We start from the raw sequence: 11,694 nt of genomic DNA on the forward strand, positions 1-11,694 counted from the left end.
ATATGTACAGAATTATTATCACAATCAGTTATCAATAAAGTGCAGTTTCTTATTGTGTTTAAATATCAAAGTGTGTATAATTTGATTGTGCTCAAACATGATAAACATATATCTACCAAATCAGTTAGATCAGTCAAGATTAAAACCAACAATGATATGAAAATTCCAGTTTTTCTAAAAAGAAAAGGCAATCCCGATGTCTATTGGGCAAATTTGTATTGCTACAAGACTTATGTCAACGGTGATAGAAGACATTAAGATGATAATTCATGGGAGCGAATATATGGTACATGTACATGAGGTGGGTACATGGAATGTTAACTTGGATAATATGGAAGAGGAGAAAGAAACTGTTGATCTGAGTAGAGATGATGAAGAGGATGTTCGGTCAGAGGGTGAAATCAATATGGAGGAGATTAAAATTGATAAAGAAGTGGAAGAAAATAAGGGGGAAATAGTGAAAAGGAGCATGATAATATTGAACAAGTGAAGAATTATGATGAAAAGAAAAAAATAATTGATGGGGAATAGGAGAATTCTAAAGAGGGAGCAAAGCCAAAAGGGGTAGAGTCAACTGATCACGAAGAAAACTCGAATAATTCTGTGTAGTCCAAGAGAATTGGTACGTTCGAATCCCATGTTAGTGACTCTCACAAACATAGAAGAGGTAGATGTTGTATTCAAGAATCGAAGATGATAATGTTAGGATTATTTCATCTTAAGGCGATGTGGGGAAATTTTCATTTTGATTATGCGGTATCATTAGCTAGAGGTAGATCGGAAGGCCACTTGGATTTCTATAGGGGATCCTCTTATCTTTCATAAACATCAAATTTGTTGTGATGATTGGTATAACATTATGCAAGGGAGGTGGACTAATGTAGATAAAGACATGTTTTTAATTGATGTTTATAGTCCTTTGTTGTTGGGTGATAAACAGAGATTGTGGAACCGATTGCATCAATTCATGAACGACAACGTAGGGGTGTTTATTCTTTACGCGATTTTCATGAGGTTCGGTGTGAAGAGGATTGGTTCAGGTGTGTTTTTAATGAGAATGCAGCGGCTTGCTTTAATGACTTTATTGGAGATGCTAACCTTCATGATATGATTATGGGTGGAAGACGCTATACTTGGTGAATAAGAGTGGATCAAAAATGAGTCGGATAGATCGGGTGCTTGTTTAACCTAATATGTTAGAAATTTTTCTAGATTTAAAGATGAAATCGCTCTAAATAGGGCGTGGTCCAATCATGTACCTTTATTGCTTCATGTTGAACATAGAGATTTTGGTCTAATTCCTTTCAAGTTGTTCTCGTCATGGCTTATGCGAGATGGTTTTGGTGACTTTGTGACAGAACTTGGAACTCAGCAGACAATAGTGATGCATATTTCTCATCTAAATTGCGTTACTTAAAAACAAGCTTAAACCATGGGTGATAAACAGAAGAACAAAAGAAAGATCGAGACAGGAGGAAATTAAAGCCCGCTTAACCATGACCGATACATTGATTGATAACAATTGTGCCTCTCTTGAGGAGTTGGACGAGAGGATAAATGTTATGAATGAGCTTAATAATATTGTGAGGATGGAGGAGATGGATATTTGTTAAAAAGCGAGAACTAAATGGGACGTGGAAGAAGTGAAAACTCAACATTTATTCACACGATTTTGAATAATAAAAGGCGACACCAAGCTGTCAATGTAATCTCAGTTAATGGCGTTTGGATTACATGTCCTAATCGGATTAAATTTTAATTTTGGAAATACTACAAAGTTAAATTCCAGGCACAAGTTATTGATATGGATATTCCTTTGATGCGTACAAACAAAAGGTTGGATGAGGGGGATAATATTGTGTTGGAATCAGTTGTTACTAATGAGGAAATTGAGGAAGCGGTTTAGTTATGTGGAAAAGATAAGGCTCCAAGACTAAGACTGGATGGGTATACAAAGCTAATTGGGATCTTTTACAGGTAAATGTGAATTCATTTGTGCGGCGAAGTGTTTACCTCGAGGTATATCCCGAACGGGGTGGGATCGGCATCTATTACTTAAATTTTGAAGGTTGGTAATCCTATTAGAAAAAAAGATTTTAGACCTATATCTTTGATAGAATTGCAATATAAAATTATTGCAAAATTTCTCGCAAATCGATTTGTTAAAGTTGTAAATAAGGTGATAAGTCCAAAGCATACGGCGTTTATTGCAGGTAGACAGATTTTGGACGACCGTTGATGTTGAGCGAGATTATGGCGTGGTATAAGAAACGAAAACAGAAATTGATGATTTTTAAGGTGGATTTTGAGAAAGCGTATAATACCTTTAGTTGAAAGTTCCTTGATCATATGCTTGAGGTGTTGGGTGTTAAGTGTTGGGTTTATTTGGCGTGCTTAGATCAAGATGTGTCTTTGTCCATCGAGATCATCGTTTCTTGTTAACGGCAGCCCGACGAAGGAATTTCCAATTATGAAAGGTTTAAGGAAAGGTGACTCATTGAGACCCTTATTATATATCATCGTTATGGAAGGTCTCCACATCTTATTAAAAATGCAGTTGAGTCGAATCTCATTAGAGGTTCGTCTATAGGAGGAGCACCCTCATCACAATCAACCTTGAGAACATTATCCAAATTCACAACCGGAGTACAATACAATGATAAATAGTACCCGTCATATATCTCAATTAAATTGTGTAGTATTTTTATTTGAAATGTTCTAAATAAGTTGTAAATTTTTATAAATAGATATAATTTATGAGGTAAAGTTACTCTATGCTGTTATAATGTATGCATGTACTTATAAAAAAAAAAGGTAAAAGGTACTACTATAAAATACATAAAATGTAACGGATAATAATAATGATAATATCTCTTGAACTTTTTATTTTTTATTTTGATGACAATTAAATTGAAACGGCTTTGTTTACATAAAAAAATATCCTCCCTTAGATCATGAGCTACAGGGCGTTTTTAACGCCTTTTTCGAATGTGGGGAAATTTAACCTCCATATAACGTCTATTATAGGGCGTTAAATTTAGGCGTTAGTTACATTAGCTTTGGAAGATGGGAAAATTTAACAGTCAATTCAATTATTCAAATTTGACACCTCATAGTTCACCTTATTTATTTATTTAACTAACTCCCAATCATATATTAACATATCACTCAAAAAAAAAAATTAGTTAAATTTTAACACACTATAATATTCTCTTTAAATTTAACATTTTTACGTTTTCTTCAGAAAATATATAATTTGACTCCACGCTCAAAATCATCAAAGCAACCATGAAACTCATGGTGTTATCAAGTATTCTGAATGTGAAAATTCTAATCTACTTGTTTTCTTCAAGCAAACTTCCTTTCACATCATAAGGACAACCTAAAACAACTTTTAATCTCATGAATGCATAGTTAACGCTTTACAACAAAATAATTAACAATATACTACAGTAGTAAACTTCATTTTACTCTTGCACAGTGAATCACTCCAAAAATGATAACTCACATAGTAACCGCGAAACTTCCAAGAAGTTACCTCTCACTGTCGTCCACAAATAAAATCAAACATAACCAATGAATCCCAGGTTGGGCCCATCTTCCATTCACGTGTTCAACACCCAGAGCCACGTCAAACTTCAGTCACATTATTTAACTTCAGTCACAGCATTTCAATTTTCAAAACCAATTACGTACAAAAAATGAAATCAAAACGCTTTTCAATTTGTTATGTACTCTACACATTTTTTCTAGTATCTATTTTTCTCTGTTTACCCCATGCATTTGCAACTACAGCTTTAGGTGGTGGTCGCCGTGGTACGGTGCCGGTTAGTGAGGGACCAACGGTGACAAAAGATGAGAGGTGGCAGTTAGTGTCGACGGAGTTTGGTGAAATCTCAGCCGTTAAAATTAACGATCGTAGTGGCAATGAGTGTTACTGCCTCCATTTTATTACCTTAAATCCATGCTCACTGTTTCTGCCTGTTTATCTTTATACAAATATGGTTTTCTATGTCAACTCAGGTACTACATTATATAATCCTCAACTAAGCTTTAAATTCCAGATAATTAGGTTCAAAAGCATAATTGTTATGTATGACTGCATGAGCTATGTATAGTGCAATGCACCAATTCTTTATGGCCAATAGTAATTTACTAAATCTTATAATTAGATTTGTGAATTTAGGAGAAAGAATGTAGCCATTGTTTAGATTATACAAAATAAGTACTCCGTATATTGTTTCAGTTCAATTCAAAATGAGGACAAAACGCTCAAGTGTTTTATCCAATTAACTTGTTTCTAATTGGTTAAACAATAAAGTGGACATTCATTACCGGACAATAACATGGATATATATAAGAACACTCAATGGTAGGTGTCCTCACCCGCCCTCAAAGCATTTAACCAAGGGCTCTGTTGGCATTCTAGCTGCCCTGAAATGGATCATGTCATATTCACGCACATTTGAGGGCGAGAAAGCTGAGCTTTTTGTCCATTTAACGGCTCTTTGTTTAATTTATGATAATTATTATTTTTATGTTTTGAAAAAAGGTATGAAAATGGTGAGTTCTTTTCACTGAAAATAGAAGTACGAAAATGAAGTTTATGGTGGCGTGGGTAAAGAAGGAAGAAGATAGAAGATAATGTTAGGTAGTTTTTTTTGTGTGTGGTGAATTTTGAACATACAAAAATAAATAAAGTACATAATATAAACTTTTTGAAACTTTTAACTACTAGCTTTTAGAGTGAGAAACATCTCTCAACAAGCATTTCATAAAGGGTAATGATATATACATAATTCAAAATTATACTTTTTTACTGTACTGTACTCTGTAAAACATTATAGTTGCGTACATAACAATTTTGGATTGTGTACATATCAATTCCCTTTCATAAAACATCTAGCTTTTGAAATATTATTTACTTAAATAACCTTAAAAGAATTTATATATAACCTCCACGTACATAACCAATCTTCCCCACGTGTTTTGACTTTTGAAGTGGACAAATTATTTACTTTTTCAAGTATTTAATACTACGTATTAGTTTGTGGAGATCCTTTTTTGCATTATAGTAATAAAAAACTTCTAGGTTTTGCTAATTGAAGTGATTGTTTGCAATTTTCAAATTCATATCAGAAGTAAATTTTGGTTAATATGAGATTTTAAAGTGTTAGTTCAATGATCTGATTATAATTTTCTCATATTTCTCTTCTTTATTACTACTAAACTAAACTAAATGCTCAAGTAATGCTTTAATTTAGAATTTAATCTCATTTGAAATAAGATGAAACACGTTCGTAACGATATGTTAATTTAATTTAGAATGCACGTCAGTAATGCTTATTATTATATTATGTTCTTGACTGTTTGCTAATTACTATGTGTCATTAAATTAACATGATGATATTTTGCAAATATTATATGTTATCGTATTTTTCATTAAATTATTATATATTAGTTTTGCAAATATATTCTATCGTACTTTTTTTGTAAAGATATTACTAATGTAAATTTTTTTTCTTCGTGTCCATTTTTGTCATTATACAATTTTTTAATATCTCCAGTTACTTTGTCAAATACCTAAATATTTCTAAAAAACTTTAGCTAGCAGCTACCAGCTTTTAGCTTCTAGTTACCAGCTTCTAACTAATAGCTTTAGCTCCAATTATTAGCTAGTTTTGCCAAACATACTCTATGTAGTCTGTACTCAATGTTAGGTGGAGTGTTAATACCAAGCAAAATAATAATAATAATAATAATAATAATAATAATAATAATAATAATAATAATAATAATAATAATAATAATAAATGTAAGGAAAGATGTCATGGTTGGGTGTAGTATATTATGGGAATGTCATGGAAGGAAGTGATGAGAAATCGGAAGAGAAAACTGATATGATGCTGATGTAAGTAAAAAAAAGTGTTATTGTTGGAATTGGTCTAATGAGAGAGGAGGAGTAATGTACCTCTTTCCTAAATAAAATTGTAATTTAGTGAGTATATAGATAGATAGATACATGTGATGTTTTGTCATTCTTAACTCGGTTAACTATAGTGTATTCATAATAGTTTTTACTTACAAATTATACCTGAGCATTCCATTAATTATTTACTGGCCTCCCTTGTGTATATAGGTATTTCGATCGAATAATGGCCAACTGCAATGCAATTTAATCCCATGTTACTTAAAATATAACGAGTAGTTAATAAGTTGTATTTTTTTTTTTTTTTTGTTGCTAAAATAATGATAACATATAACTAAGTCTTCTTGTCAATCGATGAAAAAGGACAAACAAAAATACAAACGAAACAACTGCAGGCTTAAAAGCATTAACAACTGCAGGTTTACTACTATATATGTTAATTGATGAAGTTTTGTCGGATAAAATACAAACGAACTACCGATTGATGAGTAACATGGTCGTAACGAACTAATGGAGTAACATGTTTCGTTATCATTCAGGCAACGGAATCTTGAGTTGGATCAACTTTGACGAAGAGGACTATGAACTGAGACAGACGGAGTTATACAAGGGTGACGTCTACAGGCTACCACCCCAGACCATCTTTTACTTGGAAAGCAACTTGGAGTCCGTAGACAAACTCCAAATTTATGCCATCTTTTCTGATTCAGAAAATGAACTACCGGTGTGAACTTCAACTTATAAACACATTTATTGTTTAAGATTCCTTATTTTTGCATGCATTAGACTGAGTCACAATCGGTTGCAGTGGAGAGTCTAGCTTATAGCCCGTGGGGTCACGAAAAATCACTAGTTTAAAATTTTTATGTAGTAAATATATTTAAATTGTATGGGACACCACTAAATTTAACTGCAAGACCCTATATATTTATCGAATTTATTGTTTTTCCTTGAATCATATAGGACAACACTAAATTTAACTATTTGTATCACATATATTTTTCGATTTGTAGTTTTTTTAATATAAACAACCACTAAAATAATATTTAAATATAATTAGTATTGAAAAAAATTCGGAACCTCATCGGGTTTTAATCTTGAAATCGCAACTGAATTCAGTTGTCAATTTCATGTATCCCGAGTCACTCTAATAGTTGGCTATGATTCCCCACCAATTACCAACTGATTATCATTTCAAATTATGAACTATTACAAAAACATATAACTAAGTAATCTCAAATTGTTTTTTTATCTGTTTATCTTTATAAGAAATTAAGCACGGAATAATAATAAGGTTTAAAACTGTTTATCATTTGAAATTATGAATTATTAAGATGAGCATTATGTAGCTAATTAACTTTTTGATTACTATTTAACATACATTAATTAATTGTAACGCACGTGTTCTACAAGTTGCAGAACAAACAATGTACGAAAGTATACGCAGGGCTACATGATCTGGTGCTAGGGTTTGACAACAAAATCCTTCAAGCAACTCTCAACGTAATCTGCATCTCTCTCTGTTTACATGTTTTTTTATATGGTAGTTTGAATGTTACGAAATTGTGTGATCGTAAACATCGAAATTGTGGTCTATTTTCAGGTACCAAATGAAGTAATTGAAGAACTAAGAGCAGGAGAAGGGCAACCCTTAATTGTGCAAGGACAGTCCGATACGAAGTCTGTCACTTCCACGTCAGAATTTGGTTCGCGAGTTATTCGATCCTTTTTAGGAATGCATAATGAGGACACTTTCGACGTATTAAACAAAAAGAAAAGGGAGAAAAAGAAAAAAGACGTAAAGAAAAAGCACGAAAAGAAAAAAGACCTAAAGAGGAACAAGAAGAAGGCATACAATATCTTTGATGCAGATTATGATGTCGAAAGTGATAACGGATGGAGTATTATCGTGACAGAAGACCAATCAGATTTATTCGAAGACACTGATTTCGGCGTGTTTATGGTTAATCTAACTAAGGTATGTTTAAAATTTTAACCTATGAGATGTTGTTATTATCGTAATAATGGTTTGAGTTTTTCATGATATTTTCGTTGGTAAAAGGGATCGATGATGGGACCACATTGGAACCCAACAAGTGCGGAAATAGCGATTGTGTTGGAAGGACGAGGAATGGTTCAAGTGGTTTGTCCTCGAATTGTAAATGAAACAGAGTGCAAGAATTCGAGGTTTAAAGTTGCAGAAGGTGATGTGTTTGTTGTACCAAGATATTATCCGATGGCTCAAATGTCGTTCGATAACGAGTCGTTTGTATTCGTGGGGTTCACAATGACATTAGAGGACTACCCTACTCAATACGTAGGAGGAAAGAAATCGATTCTAAAAATGTTGGATAAAGAAGTATTGACCAAGTCGTTTGGTGTTAGTAACGCGACGTTAATTGATGAAGTTTTGTCGGATAAAAGAAAATCGGTTATCTTAGAATGTGTGTCGTGTGCCGAGGATGAGGAAAGACTGATGGAAGAAGAACGCGATAGCGAATGGGATGGGGGACAAGGAGCACAACCACCGGCTGAAATTGAAGGTGAAATGGCTAGATGGCAAGAGGAAGAGATGAGGAGGAGGATGAGGGACGAAGAGGAAGAGGCGAGGGAAGGTGGGGTCCATGGTCGAGGCGGGGAGGGTGGGCCCTATCGTCGTTAAGGTGTTTAAAAGTATTTGTTAGGTGTGAGTTCCTACTGTTGATGCTACTTCAGTATTGTTAGCATGGTTAATAATCTAACTTCCTTATTATGCATTTTAGAAAATTGTGGTTTTGACAAATTGTTGACGGGTTATTATAATAAGTTGTGTTATGTTATTTTTTCGTGAACTTAGTCGACCTTTTCTTGAGATTATTTTTTTTTTTTTCAAAAAGCAAGCGATTTTACTAAAATAAATCGAAATTAGGCATAGCCGGTACAAGTTGGAATAGGAAATAAATACAACTTGGAAATAAATATTTGAATAAAAGAAATATGTCTTGTTCCTTAAGCTAATTCATCGAGACTTAGTAATCAAGTTATGTCGTTAATATATGATAGTAGTGTATTTGTATTATGTTACGAAAAAATTTGGTAAATGATTGACAAACTTAATTTTTTTTCATCTTAGAGAGAAAAAAATATATTATCCTAGCACGTGACAAACTAACGATATAAATGCATAATATAAGAATTGAGTCTTAGAAAATTAAGTATGCTATAATAAATAGGGTTAACTCAATAAAATTTACTCACAATATTTTTTTTATAATAGTAAAAAGGACAAAAACTCAGTATAATTACCTATTTCATTTATTATGGTAAAAACGTTCATTTATACCATTATTATGGCTTATTAAGTTATTATTGTAAATCTTTAAAAATTAATTAAACGTACTATATACAAGCAAATGAAAGACGATAAGTATAATAACATATGAATTGTTTATTATTTAAATGTATCTAACAATATGTAATGAAATAAAAATTATTAATTTTATAACTCCAACAAAATCCTTTCATTTGCATCTAATGAATGATCTAACTTAAAAGTCATGATTTTAAATTGTATCCCTTTGCATTCCTATATCGTAAGTTATTTACATAAGACATCTCCATATATATATATATATATATATATATATATATATATATATATATATATATATATATATATATATATATATATATATATCTCAAAATTTATTTTACTTACTCTTTAAGTGCACTAGGTATGAGTTTCTTATTTCTCAACTAATCTTTTCATAATGTTATGATCATACCATCAATAAGATGTATCTGGGTTATTCTGAGTTTCGTATCCTTTCATTATGTTTTAAACAAATTTCTAACATCATATTTTAATTTTGTGTGGATTCTTTATGTGTGGTCAAGGCACCAATGTCTCCTGGTAACGTAATATTCGGTTGTTCTATGTTTATTTTGTACTTCATAATCTCAATTATCTAGATCTATATCTATATTTGTATTTATAATTGAAGTTTGCTCTTAATCATTCTTCGAGATGAATAGAGGATTTTGATTAGTATACAACGGCTTTTGATATTACTATTTCATGTCTGTATTTCTTTATTGAGATCTATTTTGTTATTCTACTAACCAACTTACGGTATATATATATATATATATATATATATATATATATATATATATATATATATATATATATCTGATGTTAGACTGTTAGTATTCTTAACTATGCATATTTACAACATTTAATCCTTTTTTTGTTATTACTATATACGTTGTCCGCTATGTGTAAAGTATAATGTAGCGCTAATTTTCAATGATATTAATTCTTAAAGTTTATGTTAGTGAACTACACATGTTTATATAATTTATTTATTAATTCAATTGTATTTTATGTGATTTTTAATTGATGTAAAATAAAGTTGTCAGACATTGAACTTTAGTATTTATAGTTTACCATGAAGAAAGTGTGTTATTATTTATAGTGTTTCATATAAATGTTTAGAACACATTTTATGATTTAGTATATGACAAACAATGAACTATGATAAAATGGTAATAAAACTGTAAGGGTGATCTTTTTAATAATGATGATTAACATTATTAAATTAGTCTGTATAATCATAATGGTAATGGAAGTTACTCATTATAATGTCCTTTTGAATATGGAATATACAACATATACATAACCAATTAAAAATTATTAAATTTCTTATTCAAAAATTTGGATGTAACTCTCAACGATAATAAAAAGATGTGGAAGTCACACATCATCCACTATATATTACCATTTTCATGTTCTTCACCAAATTGTTATATATATAATAATGAATTAATCGCTAAATGACAACTGACCTTATGGAATAAAAGTCCAAAGAAATGTCTTATTTTTTATGACCAGCGTCTAGATAGTAATATGTATTTATCTAATATTAATTGTCATCATATGAGTATGAAATTGATTTGTTTTCTATTAATTTATTAGTAACATCTTCTTGAATTTAACTTTTATTTTACTTCTTCCCAGTTCATCTCATAGTTGTGTTATCAACGTTTTGTTTCGAGGTAAAGTAGTTCATTAACCAATATGTTATGGTAAAAGTCTTGGTAGTGACACAATGTATATACTATCTTGACATGGATTGTTGATTTTGTCATTTTAAAGCTAAAAGATAAAGCTCAATTCAATTGAACAATTAACCTCAACCTTTAACATACACTAAACGTAACCAACTACGTGCAACGCACGGGCACTGCCAACTAGTAAATGCATAAAGTTAAGATACATTAACCTTTCAATGAAACTATACGCTATTATTTTTTGAAATATTGGTCGATATGCCTTGTTTTTCGAAAGTCTTTAACAAGATCCCTAAAAAATAGAAATTACAACATATATCCCATGTCCATGCATCACGCATCATGCGTGGATGTTCGTGCGTTATGCATGAACACCGAGCATAACAAGCATGCTTGTTGGTTATGTTGTTATACCACGCAAAGTGCACCACGCATAGTACCCACGCACTAACCAACCATATACACGCATTGTGCATGTATGCCGTTTACTTAAACGACTATTTCACTTTTAAAATTCACACGCAGGCAAACAATTAAAACACGCACGTAACGACGATTTTCCAGAATCTGTTCAATTCATCAGTTTTTTTATATCTTGCACTCTCGATCGTAGTTAACATTCAACCTACTACCCTATTATCCCTGTTAGCACGTAACACCCACCATGAAACCCACTTTCGCGTATGTTTGAGTGAAAATCCTTAGAATCAGAG

The 11,694-nt window shown here is 31.5% G+C and overlaps 1 protein-coding gene across 1 annotated transcript; it reads left to right on the plus strand.

The window, feature by feature from the left end:
- Nucleotides 1-3,695: 3,695 nt before the first annotated feature.
- LOC139862951 (vicilin-like seed storage protein At4g36700) lies at nucleotides 3,696-8,715 on the plus strand. Its single transcript, XM_071851578.1, has 5 exons — nucleotides 3,696-4,023; nucleotides 6,469-6,653; nucleotides 7,349-7,432; nucleotides 7,533-7,907; nucleotides 7,992-8,715. The coding sequence occupies exons 1-5, from the start codon at nucleotides 3,702-3,704 to the stop codon at nucleotides 8,589-8,591; spliced, it is 1,566 nt and encodes a 521-aa protein (XP_071707679.1). The 5' UTR covers nucleotides 3,696-3,701; the 3' UTR covers nucleotides 8,592-8,715.
- Nucleotides 8,716-11,694: the final 2,979 nt, after the last annotated feature.

The sequence above is a fragment of the Rutidosis leptorrhynchoides genome, chromosome 8 (assembly GCF_046630445.1).
Source record: "Rutidosis leptorrhynchoides isolate AG116_Rl617_1_P2 chromosome 8, CSIRO_AGI_Rlap_v1, whole genome shotgun sequence".
Lineage (NCBI taxonomy): Eukaryota > Viridiplantae > Streptophyta > Magnoliopsida > Asterales > Asteraceae > Rutidosis > Rutidosis leptorrhynchoides.

What these genes read in the sequence shown, in the direction of transcription:
- LOC139862951 (XM_071851578.1), top strand. Translation starts at nt 3,702, where the DNA reads ATGAAATCAAAACGCTTTTCAATTTGTTATGTACTCTACACATTTTTT. An exon ending in GGTTTTCTATGTCAACTCAG is followed by an intron (nt 4,024 to 6,468) that starts GTACTACATTAT and finishes GTTATCATTCAG; the next exon opens with GCAACGGAATCTTGAGTTGG. An exon ending in ATTCAGAAAATGAACTACCG is followed by an intron (nt 6,654 to 7,348) that starts GTGTGAACTTCA and finishes TACAAGTTGCAG; the next exon opens with AACAAACAATGTACGAAAGT.